Here is a 25,720-nt window from a genome sequence, read left to right on the forward strand (position 1 = left end):
CTTGCGAGTGCAGGTGAGACCTGAACAGCACATGTTGCTCTAAACTCATTCAAGCCTTGCCAATTTAAACATTTAAGTGCAAGATGATGCACAAAAAAACTTGCTTGCGCTCTGCAAAAAGATCCGAAGTGCGCACAAAGAAAGTCTCAGACATGGCGCAAATATTGAGTTGTCTTTGAAGCCCTTAGACGGACAAATTCACACAAATTCGCACCTTTTCCCTGAACATATCACAAACCGAACCTAAACCGTGGCCCTAAAACCGTGACACAAACCGCAATAATTGTGTTTTTACACCTTCTATGTACATAAACTTGTTTATGGACACTTCCTAAATCAAAGTAGGACCTTAAAAATCCCTAGTTATTAGATCTTTAAGTCATGTTTAAAAATCTGTCAGGATTTGTTTACTCTGTCAGGATGCTTGTGATGAGAACTGGCTTCATACATCCAAATGCTAAAAAGTAATCTCTAAATTATTGCTTTAATGTTTCATAGTATATTCCGATGGCACTAACATATATATTTTTTGTCTATTTCATTGAGATCTAAGTGTTTGCTTTACAAACTAACTACAGCCAAAAAAGAAGAAAATGAATATGCTTTGAAAACTCATTATTTTTGCCAACACGATGAAAAATGCCCTCAGTGGTGTTTGTCAGATGATAGACAGCCCCTCTGAGCGCTGCTTGTGATTGATAGAGGTAAAATATCCCACAATCTGTAGCGTAAAGGTGATGAGGTTTGATTGCTGTGCTCTTTAATGCCACATGAATCCACTCACACCAATCTACACACATCAAATGGTTCCTTTAACATTAGTCGTTTTGTTGTTGAGGTTAAATAAATGCCATGGCGCTGGGCATCTCGGGAGGGCATCTCGCTGGGGTTTTCTTACCATGTAGAGGCTCTGGTTAATGTTGAGATCTGTGTCACAGTATTGGCCACCGTGTTGCACGGGTTCTGTGCTTCCAGTCCACGGCTGCTCTTGTAAATGAGACCACCGCAACGTACGGCCACCCACCTCAGTCTGGAGAGACACGGTCAGTGAGTACAGACCTTTGGGCAGCTTCTCTCTCACGGCCCTCAGACACAAAACACGCACTTCAATGGGCTGCGGAGTCTTGGTCCATTCAATCTACAGACAGAGAACATATGTTTTTTTTTCTTCCTCAAGACATATGCTGTTGTGTTGATGCATTTTCTGTATAAATAGGTAAATAGACATACGGTACAGATTTATTGTTTAAGCTTTACACTTTTTGATTACATGTATACAAATTATTAAGTTGTTTACGGGGAGGTGCATTTTATAACTGAACAATTTTGACCAGGATGTGGTGTTCAAATATTTTTTTAAGAGAAAGACTGTTATGCAAATTTTAAACTGTTTAAACTGATTTAAGACTGCTGAAGTAAATATGTTCTCATAGCTAACAGATGTGAAATAAATGCCACAAAACTTTGTGGCTTGGAGATTCTTGGTTTCCCACCACTGATATAGGCCTACTATTGACCCAGATGGCAGTATCTGTTGTTTAGATGAATGAAAATATTGGGATACAAAACAAAGGCAATAACTCTCAGGGCTACTGTAGTACAGTCTGATACAGGAATTATAGCTGAATTATAGTGGAAAAATGAGGATCAGACTAGACAGAATTTATGATGTTTAACAATGTAACATTTCTGTGTTCTAACAACTGTAAGTGACCAAATGTGTTTGTGTGATCATGGCCGTATCCACCATTGAGTTCCCCGAGGTCCGGACCTCGGTAGTTGTTCCATGGAGTGTGATAAAAGTTGTGAAAAAATGCCTAAAAAGACAAACTGTAGTATATTCCAATATTGTAGACAAAAATAAAGAGATGGTTTTAGCTCTTGTTATCAAATTTGCAATCAAAACATTCTAGAAAAGAATTGGTCTGGGACAAACTTTGTTATTTTATTTGGGGAAGTCCTTGAAATCTATCTCAAAGTTTCATTTTAAATTTTAGCAACTTCTTTTAACTAATATGATGGTATTGATAGTAATGTGCAAACAGTAATTTGTGCAAATAGTAAAAACATGCAAATTACTAATAAATAAATTCAGCATATGATTTCTTTGAACCATTTTACAGAAAATTGATACTGGAGAAATTCAATCTTGTTATTATATACAAATTTTTGTATAATTTAGAATTTTATTTTAGAGTCAAGCAAGGGTAAAGATTTTCTTAAGTGAGTTACACCCATATATATATATATATATATATATATATATATACTGTATACATATATATATATATATATATATATATTTATTTATATATTGTTGCATCCATCTATGTACTTTCAAAATTTTTATTTTAATTTACATTTTTAATTTTCAAGAACTAACCAATAACATTAGAAATACTGAAAAATTTGAAGACGACAGAGATTTGCAGGAAGGTAAAGGTGGCAATAGCCAAATACAGTAACACAACTGTGGATAAGGTTAAAGCTCTCAGCATTCTTCACTTGTCCTCTGTCATCCTTTGATTTCTGGCACACAGACCGCCTTTCACTAAAACCATACAGAAAACACCACCTCCAGGATGCACAAGTAGACATGAATACACACACATAAAAACTTATTTTTTTTCTAAGTATAGCCTAATATTTCAAGATTAAGCTTTTTTCTTAATTATTTTCATTTTAATTAGTAAATCTTAATTAACAATGAACATTTACCCTTAAATTTTTGGCGTGAGAAGGAAGGTGGTGGTGGTGGGGAGGACGAGCGAATAAATATGACAATCTTTTCAAGTCCTGAAGGCAGGATTAGTGATGCAGGCAGGCTTAGTTATTAAACACGTTCTAAATTAAATGCCTCCATGAATTTTGTACAGAAATATATTTTCATAGTTTTGCATGCCAAATGTGACATTTTACATTTGAGATTCTCTGCCACTGTAATTTTGGAAGTGTCATATAAACAAAGATTTTGTCATTTACCAATGAAATTACTATGCGTGGCAGGTCGGCCATTGCTTTTCTGGCTGCGCGGGTTGTTTCAAGTCAGCAAGCCATAAAATATCTTTATCTCTCTGAAACACAGCAATTTGAGAGATAATGGAACAGTGACTGGGGGGCACAGATGCCAGGCTGAGGAATTATACCACAATCTCACTGCGTTTACTGCCTCCCTCAAAGCTGACGCGCTCCATCTGCAAACTGACACTACTGCTGCTGCTGCTGCATGGCCTTTTTAGAGGATGCAAAAGATTTAGCAAGAACTTCCCTCTTTTCGTTTTAATCTGAAAACATTTTAAAAACTTAAATAATTGCATAAAGTTGCGTGTGTTCTTTAAGCGAATGTCAAGACCCAGAAGGTGAGAAGAGGAGGGTATGTTGTGGTGAACTGTTACAGCACAAAACTCTCATTATTAGCTCATTTTCAGGAAACACAGGAATCTGTAATTCTGGCCTTTTTCCACAATGTTCTGGCTGTTTTGTATGTTGATTGTGAGTGTGCATACCTCCCATCGGAGGTCAGTTCCGATGCCCAGCATGTCTGTGCTTCCTGTCTCTTCTATAATATCCCCGTATTGGTCGATCACTTCAGCTTGATGCTGCCGTAGAGAATTTAATAAGCGAGTCTGTGTTCTGATGAGATATATAGACACAAACGCTCAATAACACCACACAATTAAAAGACAACTTCCTATTATCAGATATTTACAGAACACCTACTGATTTAAGAATACTGCTACACTATTAAAACGAATGTGTTCATTTTAACACATTTTTGTGTTATCCTATTTAACACATTTTGTGTTGATTTTTTATACAAGAAATAACACAAAATATGTTGTTTTTAACACAACTGTTTTTAGGGTATACTACAAGGATTGAGAAAGAGATTATGAAAATCTGCTTATAGACATACTTACGATTCATTCTTAAAATAAGGGCACTTTTGACTCCTCGAAAGGTGAAATGGTAACATTAAAAACTCTTTTTTTTTTAAGAATTGTAAACATTTAATTTGTGTACTCAATTCCTTTTTTACACTTCTTATAAATGTAAGAAAAAATACAAGAATACAGCAAAATACAAGAAAAAAAGTAATTCCTTTATATAAATATAATTTCCTATAATAATATAATTGAAAAAAAGCATGCAATAAACAAGTTTGTGCTAATAGCTTTTTCTTCCTACACAACAAAAAAGTTTTAAGTACATCACAGTAATTGTAGTGGGTGGTGTGGCCTTGATCTGATATAGAGGTCTGTGACTAACAGATACTCAGCCATGATATGACAGGACACAGAGAGGGTCATCTAACAAACCTCTGCACAAGTGTCCAACTAACAGCCCTGATTTCATTACATCAGTCTGTGTTCTGCTGATCAATTATAAAAAAATTAAACACAGCCGAGCCTGCAGGCCCGACACTCACGAGCATGAGAAAGAGAGAGAAGGAGGGAGAGCACTAGACTGAAGTGAACAGGTTGAAATTGATGTTACTTTGCGTCCAATGACACGGACAGATTTTACCCCCTTTGGCAATTTACCCACAATGCACTGGTAGAGACAATACAATGTAGAGTATATTACATCTCCTCACAAATGTCAGCAGAATGTAAATGGTTTTGGAAACACAGATTAATGATTATTTCACATCAAATGGGATGTAAAGGAATTCACGCACCGTTGGAAAGCATCGTAGAGTCTGTCCTGAAGAACTTCATCCTCCTTATTTATATTCCTGATCTAAAAGAAACATATCATGTTTTAAAAAATAAATAATTGTATGCATTGACAAATAATAAACAAACACCATAAAAGAACATTGCTAATTATGCAATAACTTTTAGAAGCCAATTCTTAAATGACCAAAAAGAATTAGATACTGTATATATTTTTTGAGTGAAATGGAATGCATGTAAGGCATTGTAGAGCATTGTTTGAATGCCAAGCATTTTACCAATACATGTATATTTATGCTGTATATATCAATGAAAGATTTTCAAAGACAAAATACATTTTCTTTGAAAAATAATTTATATATGACACACGTTAACAACAAAGCTATTTGCACGGGGTCAAGTTGAACACAAAAAGCAGTTCATATTAAATTGATTGAAAAAGAGAATGATACAAAACAATTTAGTCATGCCTCCTTCTAGAACTGTAAACATATACTATGTATGTTTAATTGTAATTTATAGTTTAATTATAAAGATCTAGTTTTTTTAATTGATATTACAACGGGTAGATGGCAACAGTCTCTCGGCTGCACCTCCTGTTCCTCAGCAAATCTCATTTGACATACCTACAGTAATCTTTCCTTTTTCTGGACACACTTCAGTACCTTTGAATTTCCCCTTAAGAACGACATTACTCTCTTCTTTCTCCCCCACACCTTTTCCTCATTCATTCCCTTCTCCAAATGGTCTTCCTGCCAAAAAGGAAAATGTGCGCTCTCATTTAGGACCAGCACACTCCCTACACATACGGCAGAATTTAGTCAACACGACTTTATGCTCGCTTTGTCCAGCAAGTGAGAATAAGCATACATTATTATTGTCTTTACAATACAAAATTATTTTAATAGCTGATGGCAAGTGTGAAAAGGAAAACATGTTGTGGGGTTTTTTTTCAGTCGGAGAGCAGAAAAAAGTCATCATCTGCAGTAACACACCATGAGTGATTATTCAACAAACGTCATTGCATCGCATCCGCTCAGTGTGCATTCGTGTCTCATTTTAACATTATGTTCTCTATTTAATGTGCAGCTCTTCATTTCAGTCGTAACAAGTTGCCAAGACAGATTACATCTAAAAATATGTTGACTAATTCTGATCTTGTTCAGTGTGATTCTACATTTTGCAATAACATATGGAACATAATTGTTTGATGTGGAACATACATACTAATAAAATTTAAACCTTAGCAGGTAGTGTCCTGTGTAGACTATAAGACAATCGCAGCAATGTCATAAAAGTAAACCATACAGCCTGACAAAGAACCTTTAAAGAACCTGTAATGCCAACATTCTTAAAAATGAAGGTCCTTTTAATTGTTCCATGTGGAACCTCTTACACGTGAAGAACCTTTTTCTTTCACAAAACTATCTTTGTTCAGGAAAAAGGTTTTCTATAAGACATGAAAAAGGAATATTTGGGTTCTTTGTGGAACTAAAAAAGGTTCTTCTATGGCACCGCTGTGAAGAACCTTTTAAGCGCCTTTATTGTTAAGATTGAATGCTGTTAATAATCTTTTGTAGCAACAGAAAATGAAAATGTAAAAATGAAGACAGCTGATTCTAGCTAGGTTTTCATTGCTTTGGATGTACGCTCTTAAAAATAAAGGTGCTGAAAAGCTTCTTCACAGCATTACCATAGAATAACCATTTTGGTTCCACAATGAATCATTCAGTCAGCTCTTTAAAGAACCCTCTCTTTCTTTCTTATTTATAATCTGATTAACCTTTTTTGACACAAAGAACCTTTTGTGAAAAAGAAATCTACAGATGTTAAAGGTTCTTTGTGGGACCACAAGGTTCTACTTTAGCATTGAAGAACGCTTTGAAACATCTTTTGTTAAGAGTGTATTGTTTGAGTGGTATTATAAAATGCAACTAAAACTAACAATACTATAAAGAGATATTGTTGTCAAGTGATTTTGCTTAAGGACTCAAATGTGGCGATGATGTGGAACTCTAACCTGTGCCATTGCAGGTCTGCCCACAGGGATCATGTCTTTCTGCACATGCTTTCTGAGCTGCTGAATGTAGTGAGGTATGACCTCTGTTCGTCTCTCCAGCTGTTCGGCTCTAGGTTGATCTTTCCATTCACCGGATGGTTCAGCTTCCTCAACATCATGGGCAGACATCACCGTACCTATTGACAGAATAAAACAACATGAAACTGAACATCAACAGTAGCCTACTATGGGTGCTATGGTCACATTAAATTTTCAGCAAATGCTTAAATTCCAAACAACTTACAGGCTTTTAAGACAAAACATTTAATCAATATGTATGTTCCCTGGGGATCAAATCCATGACTTTTGTCCTAACAATGCATTGCTGTCCCAATGGAGCTACTGTACATGATGTTGTGGCTGCACATCATGGCCAATCATACACATCACAAACAGAAGTCAGAGGCAGAATGGCAGAGCTGTAGACACATTCCTCATTTGAACTAAATTACACTGAAATAGGATTTAATTAAAGCAGCGAGTTAATCAAAGCAAGTAGTTCTAATGAAGCCCTAATGTGATTGTGTTCCCTTCAGTGGGGAAACATCTGTATCACGAATGGTCAAAGTGCAAAGATCTGAAATACCAGAGCACTGTTCCAAATCAAAATGAGGTATACACCTGATAACAAATATGTTTACTGAATCTGATATACAGTGAATATTTATTCAACAAATGTAGACAGTGCATAGTAAGACAGCTCACTAGAGTTTTACAACATAGGGTCAGAGTTTATTACACAAACTCTCAAATTCACTTTTTCCAAAAGTTGTCTGGCACTGAAAGAAAAATACATATTGCATACAGAATACTGGACTGCGTCTTTTCAACCTCTAATTTTCACGATATCCTTAAACAAAAAGGCTGTAAAGAGTGTGGAGAAGTCAAGAGTATTACTAGACTGTGGTGGCGGTATAAGACGGTATGCAGGCAATTGTCTCAAGTCTATTGTGACTCTGGTAAGCCTCATGGATGGATGCTGGCCGTGATCTTTCTTCTACTGTGTTTCTGCTAATCCTGTATCCTCTTACTTTCTGCTTTTTTGGGGGATTTTATGAGCATTTTAAGACAATAGTAGAGAGGCTAATCTATCTGCTCCAGCCAAATCCACAACAATCCACTTGAGTGTTAGATGGCTAACCCCTTATTCATGTGTACCAGTAGGCCTAAACCCAGCGATGCTCTGGCAAACCAATTACAACCTCAGCCGATCCATCGAGAGCATTTTACGCAAAAACAATAGCTGCATAAACCCGGCCATGTTCTGCTCTACTTGGGCGAGAGTCTCAATCCAACACTTTGCTAATGGGACAAATGCTGAAGTCATGCACAATAATGAAACTCACACAGGACATCAAGCTCTGTGTAGGCCTCAGAGCTCAGTGGAAAAGTGTTGAAGAGTTTATCTCTTCGCACTGAGCTTACAGATGGGTAGGTTGATATTGTGTGTTTCATTTAAATTAAAATTTGCCTCAGATGGTTCTCCTATAAACAAAGAGTCAAATCTTGTTGACATAGTATTAAGTATTGTTCAGATTATCTCTAGTTTTGTGATGATGCATAGTTAACACTGAGATTAATGTTTGAAAAAAGAGTCATGGCAGACATTTCTTAAAACAGTTGTGATGCATGGTTGAGATGGATAGTTAAGCACATACATATCACTATAATGTCATAACGGTATATATTGCCTTTTTCATCTATTGTCTTTTGTCAAAAGTGTACTGTTTTAAACATATTTATGTTTTACTTTTTTGTTGCATGTCTTGTCACTTTCAACTATATGTTTACTGGAAATTTCTGTCACCAAGACAAATTCCTTGTGTATGAAAAGCACACTTGGCAATAAAGCTCTTTCTGATTTCTGATAACTTATTACTAAGTTATTATTAAGTTATTAATCACTTGGTTACCAGCCCTGACCACTCATCAAAGTTCACAATCATTTCATATATTACCTGGTAAATCAATGACAGTTGAAGTGTCCTCTTCTTGAAGCATTTCTGAAAGTTTCTCATAAAGGTTTTTCTCATCATCATTCATAAACTCTGGGGGAAGAAAATCAAAGCTCAGCTATATTATAACAGATGAACGGTATTGCTGTACTCTTGAACATTTCTTACAGACTGATTCCTTGTATTGCAAGAAAGTCCAAGTGAAACATAAAGGAATACATGGCACGAAATTTCCAACCACTGACACTAATTCTTGACCTTCATTTACATTAAATGGTTATAGCTCAGAGCTAATATTAACATGCGAGCAAGCCCACTGTAAGTCATTTGACGGCAATAAAATTCATACAAAATATCATTGAAGGTGTCCCCACCTCTTGAGTGTCGTTATCAAAGGTTTGTCATTTTTTGCGAGGATTGTGGAATATTACACGACGGCAATGTCCAAAAGATAGCCATGTTAATAGCCACGTTTCATTATAACATGCATATGGCTTTGCTCCCCAGAGCATGCTTTTAATAGACATGCTGAGGTGTGTGTAGCACTTTTGGAAGGAACCCCTCTATTTAAGAGAAGTTAAAGGAAGCATAGGGAGCTGAAATGGAACTGACCAATGATAGGTGACCTTCAGCAATGACAGCCACCGCGCAGCCCTATCTCGTTACCCATCAGTAAAAGTATTTACATAGGCCTTCCCACTAAGCGTTCTGACTGGCTGCGAGTGATCTCGCTCACCTTGCTTTAATGAACTGAGACGGCCTATTACCAGAAAAATGGCATACTTAATTCCAGCTCATCTCTGCCTCCGACCCCAGACATCCTGCACCGCCTTGGGTCACCCTCCGCCGCCGACGAGGGGTCAAAGTAATTTTGGGGACCTTCATTTCCTGTGGAAAGTCCAGGCAGGCGAAAGAGAGAGACGACAGCGTGAGGGGGATAGATGGCTGGTGAGCTGGGTGAGGTTAGTCATTATTAGAAGCATATGAAGCGAAAATGTTAATTTTGAAAAGTCACACCGCTCTTGCTGGCTGGTGCAGGCTACCTGATAAGGCCCCGCTCAGCCTGGTTTCCCTGAGCTGTGCTCACCCAGGCCCGACGCTGCTCAGGGGCCTAATTAGCATGCTAGGAAAGGTCAAAGCAGGCAATCTCTTAAACACAACCCGCCATATGTTACCTGTGTTCAAAAGAACTAATAAGAAATGCGTACAAGCCGAAGAGCAGTGGATTTCAAAGACAATACCCTAAGAGTGCTCCGGGGTCACCGGTCAGAGTGAGAGAGAGAAGAGGTGAGAGACGGGGCCACAGAGCTTACGCTGTATCACATTGACTTCTTATTAGCAATTGCTGACCTTTGGGCATCAAAGCTTTTTGCCAGAGTTTTATGGAAAGCCAGCAGCTAGAGGGGTATTTCTGTAAAACAGCCACTCTCTCCTCTTCACTATTCAACACCTACATGTGGTGTTTGGCAGGGGACATCCATGGACATCACAACCACAGTCCTGGCGTGTCTTGACTTGCGTGACTTGAAGAGCTGCAGAAGATGCGTCCAAACAATCTTTATCTATGAGAAGAGCTAATTTGGTCAAATCCAATTTTTATACTGTATAATTGACACTTATGGTGAAAAGGGTGCTCACACTGACAGTGATTCAAAGCGACAGAGCTACCTGAGGTCCTTCCTTTTTAATAAAATATTACTGGCAAAAGTCTAGTAAGTCAGTTTAATCAGCAACCATCTTCATAACACCCCCCTGGGAATTGATTTCAACGTTGGAATAGGCATACAAGAACAGCTCCCATCCATTGTTATTGAATCGGGAAAACTAGTCGACTTTTTATTCAGGCAGATCATTGTAGTGCATATTCTTAATGTGCATAAAACGTATATTGCATACTATAATACATAATGCCTCTCTGAGATGCATTAGGCTCTATTAACTGTGCCTAATGATTTCACCCATTCTTTTTTCAATGTTAAATGCTCCTGTCTGATTTCTGTAACTGTGAGACATAACTGTGAGACATTGGCAACAAACAACATTCTTAAAACACTGTCTTTTTGAATCATTTTAAATATTTGGCTTCTGTTTTTGTTTCCGCATAATGTTGGTTGTCTCCCTATTTATGTCTTTGAATCGTCATATATTTTATTTAAATACATGTCATAGCCATCTTTCAGTGTTTTTTTGTTCTTTATCAAACCCTCTTCTGTTTTCGATGCAGCATATCAGTAATACAACTCTGTTTTACAGACTGACACTAGACTAATTAAGTGACTGCATATCTGTTAAGAGAATGTCCAAAATAAAATTAGGGGGAAAATGCAATTTTCTAATGTTTGAGTAAATATTTTCTCAACTACATGCTTTTACAAAAACATATTTTCTTCAGAACAAAATTATGCTCTTTTATTTCTTTTCAATGTGAATTGAAGTTGATGTAGTATTTATCAAAGAACACGTTTGAATTATGCACAGGCGAAGGCTAGGGTTTGATCTCAGCTTGAATTTGATAATCATTTGAATTATTTACATGCTGGAATATGCCTGCCAGCTAAAACACACTACATGTTGGTTCCAATGCACTGTGAGCTTTCACAACAGCACAGAGATGGCAGTCATCTGAAATCTCCACTCCACTCCAACTTTATTCTGGCTTTCTGTGTAGTTTAATTTGTGTTTTTACTTGTACACAAATTATTAGGATGATAAATGCAAAAAAAATCTTATATAATGAATGTATATAGAGTGAGACACAAAAACTGCACTCCACATAAGGTTTTTAACCAACATTAATCTTAGTATACAATTAAAATGCGAAAAATATATATATATATTTTTGCAGTGTTACATATGGCTGTGTAAAATAAGTTGACTTCTGAGCGTTTCTTTAATTGTCTACTGCAGCTGATACTCTGTTTCACATTATTGACTCCAACTACTTAATATAAAAAAAGAAGAATGTGCTTGATACTGGTTTATTGATATTTGTTTGTGTTTTTCCTGCAATAACCTCTTCTTTGATAAGGAGGCTGAAGTCTTGTTCAAAGTGAATATTATTTTTTTATCTTTCTCTGTTGTTGATTTATTGCAATGTGAGAAGATCCTGTAGGACTGTGATGAACTCAAATTTGGAGACGAAGTGCAATCCATAGTGCAGAAGTTTGATCAATTCAAACACAAACATCAAACACAGACAGGTAATTTAACCAGGCAAACAATCTTAACATGAGGTCAACAATTTTCTCCTTAAATGGAGCATTTCTTTGACTAGGTAGACCCATAGTTCTTAACGGGAGGATGCAATTCCATTTTCATTGCACATGGTGAATTTTTTTTGCATAAGAAATGGGACTGAGCTTCCAGCTGGGCAGCCGGAGATGAGGATCTTAACCAAACTCTTCGGCCTGGCTGGTAGTTGGGCTGCGGACGCCTCCTGCAGTCAGATAGTGTTCTTTTAACACAATTGCATGCTTAAGCCTTACATGAGCACTGTCCCACACCCACTTGATAACACATTGAAAAGGGATTAGTCCAGTGGAGGAGTTTGTGAGTCGCTCCACCTTTGCTCTTCAGGGCTTCAAAATTCTTTAAGAGGGGGAGAACATGGTGGATCAATTTTCTGTTCTTACTGTCTGGTCGGTAAGTGAGTGTTGAAATTGTGTAAAGAACAATGATCAGCAACCTGTACTAGGGTTTAAATATTTGGTTTTCTTTGAGATCCTTGTGGTCATTCTTGTACATCTCTGTTGCACAATCCCATGGCCAGTGGGGAGGAAACTGGGTTGTCCTCCCTTAACTGAATATGTCTTCAAATGCTTCATATTCTATAGGAATCTTAACCTGATTCTTGACTTCAGGGCTTTCAAAAAATGTGGATAGACATAGTAAGCAACCAAGCAAGAACTCGAAACAACACAAAGCCATCCGATTGAGGAAGTAAGCTGTATTGTTTGCAACGGTTTCAATAAGAATTCATCATGGCATAAACTCATACATTTAGATGTTGTTGTTAACGTTGCATTTTTAACATGCTCGTGAATGTATACTGGTCTGTTACTGCGGGGGCATTTCCACGCCTCTACACATGACACGGCACAAAGCGAAACATGATGTTTGGTCTGTTAATCGTAAGGCCTCTTGGGCAGGCATTGGCCAATGAAAGCATGCAAAGTTCCCTGACCATCAGTGTGAAGGTCTGACTAGGTCTGACTACTCATACGATGACAAGAAGTTTCTATGAAAATAAATTTTACAAAACATTTAAGAATGTTAATTTAGTTTGGCAGTTTGTAACAGAATGTATTCAAGAACAATTTGAAAAGATAGACAAATAACAGTGTATTCAGCTGTAAGCAGCAATGAAATGTCTTATATTCAGGCTAAAAAACTTTTCTCTAGAATATTTATCTTTTCTAAACATTTGGCAAGTACATTGGCTGCAATTTATTTGCCTGTATAGAGGCAAATGAAATTAACTGAATGTTTCCAAACCGGATTTTGAGGATATTGTTAAAATACACCCTTCAACATTGTTTGAAGGGTGTTAACACTGATAAGATCAACTACTCCTAGATAGGATGTCTAGATGCTACCTAGATTCTGCTGGTTTGATAAACTAACTACCTAATATCATTAGACAGTCATCTATAGAAAGTACTTTGCAACATCCTGCAATTTACTGCAGTACTGTATCCTCTTAAATACCTGTTGGGACAGGCTGTGTTGGAATGTGATACTAGACTTGCATTACAGAAACAGGGAGGACGCACGATTAAGACTGAAGCTTACCTCTAACTGTAGCTGCCGCCGGCAGCTCCACGTTCTGACACTTAGCTGCAAGGGTGCTATTGTGCATTCCAACCTCTGTCTCCTCCTGGAATGCAAGATTGACCACACCTTTCATTATGCTTCTAACCTCCTCTCCTTCTGCTGCAGAGAATAGACAGAACGTACGTGAAAATGATAAGAGAACGTCATGCAAGTGCATTACTCTGAATCAAATTTAAAGACAACAGATAATTCCTTTCAGTTATTCTTCAATTTAAGATTGACACAGAAATACAATGAGGTTCAAAATAAATATCAGGAAGAGGAATGAGGAAGAAGAGAAAAAGAGAGAATGCAAAAAAGATGAAGGAGAAAAAGAAGAAATGATTAAAATAATTACAAATTGTGCCCTGACAAGCAAGAGCAAAATTTAGCCCAGAGCCATTTGTCTGTAATTAGTTAATTAATCCTTACACAAATTATGAGCAATAACTCATCACGCGGGACTCACCCATCAGAAATTCAGCCGACTTGGATTTCTTCTGCTTAGGTTGCTCCACAGCCTTCTGCTGCAACTTCTGGAGGGAAATTGTTAAATGAATAAATTAGCTGCAGAATGAAGATCATCATTTCTGATCCGCAACTAACGCAGTATTTTAAATATGGAACGACATGAAAATGTCATTTAATTTACAACGCTGCTAAAGGGGTCAAGCGATAATTGAACAACAGGAGTGAAAGGAACTGGAATCATAAATAGATACGTTGACATGAATGCCTGATGAAGGTCACATTAAAATACTTTCAGTGACCACCCCCCAACCCTGAACCCGAGAGAAACAATGTTTTCCTTTACAACAAAATGACATTTTCATGCACGCTACGTAGAAGTGTTAGAGGTTTGGCGTGTGTATGAATATGTAAATCATCATAAACACATTGCACACAGCATGAAGGCTCAAACACAAGAGAAAGAAAATAGAACAAGAGAAATTAAAAACGTAAATTAGGATTGCACGCCTCTTAGCATGCACTAAGACTCAAATATGACAATAAAAGCATGAAAAAGGTTCAAATGTCTAAAAGCTTGTGTGGCTGTAATGTTTAAGGGGTCACTCTCTGAGGAATGTCTTTATTCTTTCATGAAAATATTTAACAGCTTCCCCCAAAAAACGTGTTAATGCATAGTGATCACATACGGCAATTGTGGTCAGCTGCTATTATGACAAATTGGCATTGTTTCAAAGCAGCTGTACAAAAACCCATTGTGATATAAACAATAAATAAGTATATATAGAAGATATGAATGAGGCTTTAAAATTGGTTTATATATACATTTTTAACAAATAAAAAATGTCAAATGTAACAGCAGGGCAGTGTTGGCTTACTCATCGGGAGACTCTATTAATTTATATATTAATTACATATTATTTATTAGAATGATCTTGCTTGTTCTATAAAAGCCATGCACTGTGCTGTTTTTTACCTTTTCTGCTTTTTCTGTTTGCCCCTGTAAAGCTGCTTTGGAACAATGCACATTGTGAAAAGCGCTATATAAATACATTTGAATTGAATTGAATTGAAAATATCCTCCATATTTTTTTATCATATCTTTCCACAGCTTGTGTTTTGATTTTTTTATGACACTTGGCATGTTGAGATGTGTATGTGCAGTATTTAAATCTCGCCTGTATGTAAATGAACTCTGATCGGAACAGATTATGGCAATAAACACAGGAATACATATGAAGAGAGTGTACAGATGCACAACACATTAAACATAATTTTAAAGATGGCAGTGTAAGTGGGAAATGTTTTTCATCCAATTTGACAGAGCAATTAAAGTTGAGCAGGACACACTCCAATCTGGTGCAGAGTTTAGAAATCTGCTTTAACATCCAACAAGCCCTAAAGCCACACATTCATTTGCACCGCTGAGATTAATGCTGATCTAATTGTAACTTATTTAAAAACCATTTGCTTTTCCCCCACTGTCTTCGAAACAATTTCTCCAAAAGGAAGATGGTAAAACTGACCAGATATTTTAAATGTGTCAATTACGTTTTTTTTTCTCGGCCTAAACTTTTTTTTATGTTTAGTCATTTTTTAATGGATAAAACTTTGTCTTTTTTCTGCACATTTTTTTTTTCACATGTCCCGCATGGAAATTTACAAGTGATAATTGGGCCACCACTTGAGAAATAAGCAAATAATGATTTTGCCAAAAGCAGAATGACACATAATTATCCCCACCAATTCCACATTTCACATTATTCATCCCACACTCTCTTACACTGGTGGATTTCAATTATCTCCCAGTAACAAATCTCTTTAATTACTTTTTGAAGTTGTCACACTGGCATTGTCATGTTCCTCCATGTTTCCCCTGATAAATTCATGCGCATAATATAGAGTAGGGAAGGTATGTGCTTTTTAACATATCATTAATAAAAGTTCCTTATTTTCATTTTCAATTCTGACATAAAGAAAACACAATTAGCTGTCAATTTGATGAATAGCCTCTTTTTATATCCTATGTGATATTTATTTCAAAATATGAATAGATATTTCAGGCCTCAAAAAAATTACGTTTGCTTCGTTCAAAGTTGTGCCATGCTCTTCATGCCACTTAGAGGCTTGTGGATCAACATTAATCACATTACGATCTTAAATCTTCAAGATCTTAAAAAAAATATGTCAACTTTTTTGTGATAAAGCAAGGTAAAGGTAATAATTTTATCATTGAGTATTACAAGTCAACAGCGACAGGCTTTAAATTATGTTGCTAACATACATGTTTAAATCTGGCTTTACTGTCTGAGACAAATACATACATCAGAAATGAGTACTGGGCTGCTGTGAAGTGCCAAGTGAACTATGCCTTCATCACATAAAACAAGAAGAAATTAAAATAAACCCACAGACATCTGGAGGCATCCAGTCAGTTGTGAGAAAGGAAAAGCTTTGTTTTTCTCAATGAAAATTAACATGCTGCCACTGTGCAGCACACAGGACAGAGACATTGCATGACAAGAAAAATGTATGAGATTTATAAGGGATTGTGATTGTTGTCTAAAGGAATTGGGCACACAGATGCCTTCTGTAGTCTGGGATCCGTTCAGAGAGGGGCGGCTGGGCGTAAGGCTGGTGGGCATAGACCAGCTCTACAGTGAATTTTGCATACTGTACGGATCATTGCCCAGTTCAGAGCAGTCACATTGAATCTGCCATCAACCAATTGTGCTTCATGAAACCGTCAACCCTCATTTCCGTCTGACTGTTGTCTTCTGCTGGCTGCGGTAAACAAGCCCTACGACAATTTCTCTCTTTCTCTCTCTCTCTCTCTCTCTCTCTCTCTCTCACCCTGCTGATGATAGTCTGACAGCCTCTGTCCTCTGTTTTACAGCTTTAACCTTAAGATTAAATGCACACACTCACCATCATGCAAAAGCCATATTCCAGCAACATTTACATTCTCATGTGTGGATCATAATTTTAAGGATACTGATGATATCAAAAGCTAGGACTTATTCCGTCTGATGTGAAAAGAAACTTTCAAAATAAGCCTCTAACCTCCGTGTGCCTTTGTTGCATATTTTTGATTTTCTAAGAACAGGTAAGATATCTTCAGAAGAATTTACTGTGGCAAAATCTCTGTAATCTCTGTTCTTGCATGTCTTGTTGGTTTTATAGCACAGAGGCCACAAGCTGAGAATTGAATATTTTATATTCATATATTATATCTGTAAATACATCGAAACAGAGTGATAATAATACAGCTCAATCCTTTTAGTTTTAGACATTTTCACGAAATACTAGTTGTTATTAAAGCAAAAGCTTTATGTTGAACAAAACCATGTCTGTTGGTGAAAACAGAAAAACATAATTAGAATTCAGATTTAATTAATCTACGCTGGCCCCTTTATGTGAATTAGCCAATTATTTATGCATGTGTGCCCCTTTGATGCTAACTGATGAAGAGGGAAAACACAACCTTGAAGAATTACACTTTTTTTGTCATTTTAGAAAGGCCACTGAAAAACTAAAGGAATATTTTTTTTCATCTTGGATCAGGTAAACATACGCAACAATGTTCAAAATAGAAAGCTAGTTTATTTACTAAATGCTATAGATTACAAGTATGTTTTTCATTATAAGCAATATATTGTCAATACATTTATTAAAAAAAATAGTAAATTAACCATTTTGGACAATATTAATGCTCCATTCTTTTACAAAATCATGACGAAAATGGATGTTTAAATTGAGCACATTGTATTGTGGCATAAGTTTTTCTACTGTGCGCAATTCTGTAAACTTTGGCATGTACTACACACTACTGAAGAAGTGTATGTTGTTATGCTATTTCAAACACAGTTGATTTATGCTGCAAAATGATTAGGTTTAAAAAGAAAGCATTGTTTGATGAAGCATGTGAATATGTACATTTTATGAAATTAAACACAGCAGGATGAGGGTCCAGGCCCAGGATCATGAGAACTACTCAGTATTTCACAGTTTTTTGTTCAGCTGCTTGAGAATTTCTCAGCATCCTGTTCTGGTGTTTCCTTCGCTCAATTCCCTGCTGACCTCTCACAGGCCACTGGAGCAAATGTTAAATGTGAATGGTAAGTCTGCTTCTGACTTAATAGAAAACTGTAAGCTAAAGGCTCTGACCCCTTATTGAAAAGCACACTCACGTCCATGACCACAGAGTATGCGTTGTACTGCTCCCTGTGTGGTAACCTTTGACCTATACCTGCACAAAGAATTACTGGAAATTAATGCAACTCGGCTGCCTGAGTTCTTCAGGCACACACACAGTATACTATACTGTATGTCTCTCTGTGTTACATATAGTTTTATATTTTATCAAAATGCGCTCCACAATGACAAAACAATTTCGGCTGCAAACATAATGATTGTTTTAAAATGGCTTCCTGACCCCTGCCCTGCTATTTGTAGGGCAAAGCAATAGCTCCATTCTAAAATGATGGCATTGGTGAAGCCAGTGTTGTCAAGGTAGATATAAAATTTCAAGGTGATCTCCGAAAAAAAAATCAAAATATTCACAGATTTTAAGAAAAAAAAATCTACAAATGATTTACCTTTTGTATAGGGGTATTGATCCTGGGTAAATTATATTAACATTAAATAAAACTTAAAATGTACACACAGGTCTGTTTTGCACTGTGCTGGAGTAGGTTCATGCGGTTAATTCTTTTTAATGCATCTATGTGACTGATAATAAAATACAATTGTATTTATTATCAAAGAGAAACACAATGTTTCCCCATATTGTTTAAATTGTGTTTACTCATTTTTATCAGATACGGCTTGTTTAGTATTTCTATGTGCTCTCTTCATGGTAATTCACATGGCCTGCACAAGTTTCTGCAGAAATAGCAAAACAAACCCCAGGCAAAATGTGAAAGATTATCCTGAACTATGTGGGTTACAGTGAAACACTATACTTTTTCACAGTAAACGCTGCTCCACCGGGTGCGATTGTAAAACATGCTAAGCTATTGAATCTGCACTTTGTATATATGGGGAGAAATGTGTGTAGTAACAAGTGAGCCTGTGTTTTGGTAATTGTTTCAAATTACATTGCCTGCGATAAGGCATGAAGAGCTTTCCACCGCCTTCTGCAAATGAAAACACAGGGAACAGAAGATATCCCTCTGCATCGCAACACAAAGACACGCCGACCTGCTCAAATAAATAGTCAGGAAGCGAGAAACGCCTTTCGCCAGCTCTCTCACCCACTGATTCTCTGTCTTTTTGCGCTCCAATTCATTGTGTAAGTCAGCCCGGCATTCAGAGCACCCATAATTCTCTCTGATGAAGCACTTGGTCTCCGCGGTTTCTCCACATGTGCATCTTATTGGAATACGGATGGGTTTTCAAACCCAATGTTTCTCATTTGGTGATATGTTTTCTCTGTAACTAATAAGTTAAAGAGGATGAATTTTTTATCGGGGCTATAAAATGCAATACACCAAAAAGGCCAGACAATTGGTAGTAAAAGCTGTTTCGTTTCTATATGCCAAATGCCACTTTCAAAGCATGCTGCTACACTATCTGCTGCTCTGAACATTGCCCAAAAGAGTCTTCAAAACAATATAAGCATGGATCAAAAAATGCTATAAACAATCAAATGAATATTTTAACTAAGCAAATTAAATTATGATAATTTCACAATACTTTAAGGTGAATTACATTTTAAAAATATAGAAGGAGAGGTTTTGCTATCATGACATTTCTAATGTTCTTGAGTAACTTTATGCAACTAAATAAAGATACAAAGGGCAAAAATTGTCATTATAAGGGATCAAATAGCTCATGGTTGATAGCTCATTGATGTTAGTACGTATGTACTATTTAGCATGACAATTGTATTGACCAATCAGCTTCCAGGACATTTTCCTTTTTAAAACATACCATATGGACATATGTCATAAAACAAGAAAAGCATATCTCTGGTGCATAATATGCATTGGCTCATTGTATCAAATAACGTGGAACTCTGAAATGCAATACCTTACAGAAAAGCTATACCACGGTTATATTCACATGGGAAAAGCAGATGTGAAATGCTTGGGAACATGGTTCTCATAAGCCATGGTTTTTATATTGTACTAATTCACTGTAGGTGCAATACACTATATGGTGCCTAAAGTTGTCTTAAGTTTAACATCTAACTGCAAGCAAGTCTAGTGTGACCCTGGTGACAGTACATTACCATCTCAATCATGCTTTTCCATTACAACAACTCAAACAGTATTATGGGATTGTGCCAGCTGGATTACCGATTAACTCAACTCAAAGTAGAATATTTCTACACAGCAATTAGTATGACCTCAACGGCAGCACATTGATATACTGTAGGTCAATATTGTGCACAATAACAACAACATGCGCATAACATTAAATCACCTACCTTTGTAAGGTACGAAAAACTGACACCATTATGGGATGTCCCTGTTTAACTAGATCATATCGTCATCTAAGGAAAGTTTGTTAAGGCCACACTGACACATATTTCAGATACCTACAAAGCTCTCAGGTGAGGCGTCTGTTGCTGTGGCGACAGTGACGTACCCCTGAGTCATGCAGTCTTGCCTCATGAATATTAAATAGGTCACACTGATGTTGCTTGGTAACTTTCCTGGAGCATCCCGTCATGTAACCTAATTAATATTTATGAGCAGAGCCCTCACCATATTAGGAGCAGTGCGTTTGCACCAGGTTTATTAGATGTTCGTGTGAGATGTGTCATTACCCCATGATGGTATGATAAGTGTGTACACAATGATGTTTGATGGTAAATGCAGTGTTTGTTTGACATGAGAGGTCCATATGGCAAATGGCCTATCTAGTCCATTTGAAATGATCGTTCATTATTGATGGAGATCAGAAAGTGAATTTGTGTGCAAAATAGCCCTTTGTTACTGTAATGAGTTCCCATCTAAGGTAAGCAGTCTTGCTGCTTTGTAAACATACATTATGCAGCATGACAATTTACACAAAAGTTCCTTATACATAATTTACAAACGTACTTCACACAAAGCTAACCAGAGAAGCCAAGCATCTGTTGTGAAGGATGATGAAGGTTGCATGACACACAGCTTTCTTGCACGTGACAAGCTGGACCATGGTAAATGTTTGGCCTCATAAACACATAAAAAAACATGTGGTGATTGAAAACAATGCAGCAGGACTATTCAACCTATTTCTCAAATAAGACGCCTGTTTTCGGGATCTGTTTGCATAGATGAGGGATTCTTCAATTAGTAGCACTTTTGAATAGGTTTTCGGACAATATTTCATAAACATAAAAACATGTATCACTGTCTTTAGAATACAGATCTGGCCATGTATAAATTTCAATATACTAATACAATGCCAGATGGTGTGGATTATTGATATTATTTACATTTACATTCAGTCATTAGATGCTTTTATAAGCGACTCACAGAGGGTTTAGGAAGCAATAAAGCAATATGTCATACATGGACAATAATACAATAATTGGTAATGCCAAGTTACTAGTTTCCACAAAACCCGGAACAATACCTGTTGAGAGAGAGAAAAATAGAGAAGGTAAGCATTCACGGAAGAGTTGTTTTTTTAATGTTGTTAGAGATGTGGTTGACCGATGAGGTAATTATTATTTTTTTCTCTTTGAAGATAAAGTTTGGATGAGCTTTAGACTTGCTAACACAACAGATAGCTGTTCTACTCTAATTCTACATAGAATGCTTAGATAATGACTGCTTTGTACCAATTCCTCTGCAGCCACATGACTGCAGCCTGATCGCTGTTGTTTATATTCATTATTAGTCTCTGATTGCTGCCGTAATTCTGGCGATCTTATAGAAAACTTGAAGTATTTGCTTTCAAAAGATACCTTGGTTGTGTGTGTTGTCAGAAGTACTCACCGTTTCATTCTTTGGTATGTCAGATTTTGCACTCCTATGCCAGAGCTTGGCGGTAGCGTTTAAAAACTTCCAAAAACCAAGGGATAACCCATATACATTAGGTATTTCATGTGTCTATATTAAGTAAGGGATAATTTACAGGCAGCAGGTTGTTATCGCAGATATAAACCACACTGAAGGGGCTTATTTCGCAATAACAGCTGCCTGCTTGTACAATATCCCGCTTATTACACGTCTACGTCTAAAGCTGTTTGCTTTAGGTTATAAGGTAAGAAACAGCGATTAAATGTCACGCACAGTTTGGTTGAATCATTTGTAAATATAACATCATATGTGTTATTAAAAGACATATTTTTGCAGCATCTGGGTTACTGTGTGTTATACATTTTGAGTGGTTGTTATCTGGGAATTACGTACATGCAAATGTCATGACTGGCCAATCAGAATCAAGCATTCCAACGTGCCATGTAATAAAAAACAATAACCAATACCAATAATAATAATAATAATTTAAGTGTCTCTATATCTAATCTCAAGCCATGGAGTGATTGATGTTATTCCCTTCCAACATTTTCCACATGAAATGGCTTTATTGAACCCCTCTGACTAATTACGTAATTATATAATTGGCGATCAAACTTGACCTGATGTCTTTTTTTACAGATACTGGCACTGCTACACTGCTATTGTTTCACTTTACTGTTTCATTATTGTAAAGTAGGGCTTTGCCATTAGGGTACATGTGCTTATTAAACAAGTTGTTAGAACATCTAAATAAGACATCTTGTGACGTGGCCAGTGCTTGGCCTCTTCTCAATCATTCACATGATTATATGTTACCAGGATCCAGTTCCAGTTTACCCAATTAATTCCATGTGTAGGCATTAAAGTGGTTGATGATGTTATTTTACCTAATTAACCTGAGTAAAGCTGCAACTGGAGGACAGCGATGAACATCCCTCATTACTATCATTAGTGCAAGGGGAATAAAATGGGGCTGCTGGGGCAACATTCATTCATATTAAGTCTCTTTTTACCTCACTTTGGAATCATTTGTCAAAACTGAAACCGCCTGTGTCTGGAGCTAAATACTGACTGAAGAGTCCACTGTTGATTTCTGCAGACAATATACAGATCAATACAAGACAATTTCCTTATTTCTCATCACCAATAATTAATGGATAACTTGAAAAGTTATTCAGGATTAGCTGCAAAATGGTCATTAACCAGCTGGTTACAATTTAGAAATGTGTGCACATCCAAGACTATTTTAAAACAGCAATGTGGGATTTTTGGGAGGATTTGACAGAAATGCAATATAATATACAAAACTATTTCTTCAGTGGTGAATAAAGACCTTGTATTACTGTACCTTAGAATAAGCTAGTTCTATCTACATACAGAACTGGCCTACATACATTGTATTGGCCGCCTTGTTTTGTACAGTTGCCCTAAACGGACAAACAATTCTACAAAGTGCCTTTCCTCTCCCTCTACCCTGCGGTACATAGTCAGGTTGTCCCTGACTTTGCAAAGGGGGGAAAAGTATCTACTAACTTACTCCTAACCCCTATGTTGCTGTCTGATCAAACGTCTATAACAGTGTTGCTATTTACTAATTGCGAACAGTGAGGTTTGAGCCTTTGCCCTCTGCGTACGTGCACAAACCCACACAGTTAACCTTGTTTAACATTGCTGTACTTTCCTAAAGAAGTTTGCATACATCATTATACCTGCACTAGCAGACAATAAACAGAGATTCTACAACGAATTAACTGTAATTATAATAAATCTTAAAATTAAACCGGTGCCGTTACAGTGAACTAAAAGTATCGAACTGACCGTGGAAAATTTACAACTTATCTGATCGATGTCACTGTTATGCAGAATAACAGCAAATATGCTCAATATGTTACATTTAAGTCTGAGCAATAAAAATCATAATAACTTGATAAAGTCTTCCTCCTGTTGTTTTGAACAAGGTTTATTCGTTTTTCTCTTTTTTGACAAAGATTTGTTAACAACGTTATTTTTGCAGTTTGAATGATGTTTTCCGCATTTCTTCTTTTTTAAAGTTTGGTGGTTGGAGAATCTGCTTTGAGTACTTTTTACGCCTTACTAGATTGCTGGTGAACAACCCCCCAGATGGTGAAAAGTTAGCAATAAAACGAAAACGAAATAAACGAACAATGAATAAAATTGGTGAAGACAACACGAGTGTATACAAGCAGAAGACTGGTTCCAGATAATGAAGCTCAAACTACTCCGTTAGACAGCAAACATTACAATAACAACAACATATCTTGGGTCTACCAAACAGAAAAAACAATGTTACTTACATACTGATCCAAATCAAAGCAACCTGGACTGAGAGATAAGTCGCAATTCTCAAACTCACTGCTAGTGGCCGCTATGAATCCCTATTTAGACCTTTAAATAAAATATACAAAAGATTTCTAAAGACATTGATATCAACACAATATGTCTTCAGGGGCCCGTTTCAGAAAGCAGGGTAAGTGCAAACTCAGAGTAAGTCAACCCCAGAAAACGGAATACTCAGGGTTTTTGGTTTCAGAACGCGAGGTATGTCAAACCCGCGACCACGGAGTAAGTCAAGCCCATTTCAGAAATCGAGGTATTTTATACTCCGAGTGAGTAACAAGAGTAACCTACTCCGTGAACCTAACCTGGTCGGAGCAGGTTTTATTCCGCAAACCTAGGGTTTGTTACAATCTCCTCCCCCTTTTCGAAGTGAAAGCGAGCGGTGTTGAAATTACATACGTCATTTGTTTATTGATTCGTGTTCCTAATCGCGCTCAATTTAGTCACACAGAACTTAAAATGGCATGTCCGTTAATTTAGGAACCCATAGAAGAGGAAGCTGCATTAATTCGCAGAGAATTATATTTATGTCGGGAGAGAATTGTGAGGCCCCGTTTGGACGTTTTATCTTAACTTTTAAGGCCAGTTTAAGAAGTATATTTAACATTTCCCAATCAGGCATCTTACTAGCAAGACCATTTTATTTCTTTAAAGTTTCCTGAATAAATGATGTTATTGTATTTCTACGACGGCGTTTTAGTGGCACGTTAAAAATAAAATAAATTCAAGATTACGAGATTAAAGTCGAAATGTTACGAGATTAAAGTCGAATGTTACGAGAATAAACTCGTCGTAATACGTATTTTATTTTCGTGAAGGTTGTAGTTTAAGAGTTGAAGTTATGTTTGAGCACGTCATCTGAATCAGTGAGTTAATTCGTAGTTCATGTCAGATTTTTTCTTCTGAATAAATTCAGTTTCCTACATAACGGCTGCAGTGTCCTTTTACTAATTATAACTCCGTGATGATGCGCCAAAATACAAAGAATTTCCTTATTGCTAAATCATAATCTAAAGTAGGATTTAACCAAATCCTCCACATCCATTGTTTCTAGAAATTCTGTTATTTTTCTCAAAATATTACGACTTTATTCTCGTAACATTTCGACTTTATTCTCGTAACATTTCGACTTTATTCTCGTAACATTTCGACCTTATATTTCGACTTTATTCTCGTAACATTTTGACTTTATATTTCGACTTTATTCTCGTAACATTTCGACTTTATTCTCGAAATGTTTTTTTTTTTTACGACGCCGTCGTATATTTCATATTCAGCTGCTGCCAAGATCTTTTTATTGCAAAAGGATAGCACCTACATGAGAGCGAGAGAGTTAAATATAATTCGCATTTTCACAGTTTCAACAAAATAAATATAAAAGTGATTGACATATAAACTGGCGCATTAACAAGTGAAGCACTTTTCTCCCAT

At 36.6% G+C, this 25,720-nt stretch overlaps 1 protein-coding gene across 1 annotated transcript; it reads right to left on the reverse strand.

Moving 5' to 3' along the window:
- Positions 1-760: 760 nt before the first annotated feature.
- Positions 761-20,524, reverse strand: LOC130412876 (uncharacterized). The gene is made up of 10 exons (XM_056737669.1): positions 20,407-20,524; positions 13,975-14,041; positions 13,485-13,625; positions 8,697-8,786; positions 6,700-6,875; positions 5,345-5,431; positions 4,682-4,743; positions 3,507-3,633; positions 899-1,138; positions 761-790 (listed from the first exon to the last, which is right to left on the reverse strand). Exons 2-10 carry the CDS (start codon positions 13,976-13,978, stop codon positions 761-763), a joined length of 957 nt encoding a protein of 318 aa, XP_056593647.1. The 5' UTR covers positions 13,979-14,041; positions 20,407-20,524.
- Positions 20,525-25,720: the final 5,196 nt, after the last annotated feature.

This window comes from Triplophysa dalaica, chromosome 23, assembly GCF_015846415.1.
Source record: "Triplophysa dalaica isolate WHDGS20190420 chromosome 23, ASM1584641v1, whole genome shotgun sequence".
Taxonomy (NCBI): domain Eukaryota; kingdom Metazoa; phylum Chordata; class Actinopteri; order Cypriniformes; family Nemacheilidae; genus Triplophysa; species Triplophysa dalaica.

Bases quoted from the DNA above. Each gene is read 5' to 3' on its own strand.
- LOC130412876 (XM_056737669.1), bottom strand. The intron at 6,876-8,696 runs GTAATATATGAA...TTCTGTCAATAG, and splicing joins AACTGTCATTGATTTACCAG to GTACGGTGATGTCTGCCCAT. The intron at 3,634-4,681 runs GTGCGTGAATTC...ATATCTCATCAG, and splicing joins CTCTACGATGCTTTCCAACG to AACACAGACTCGCTTATTAA.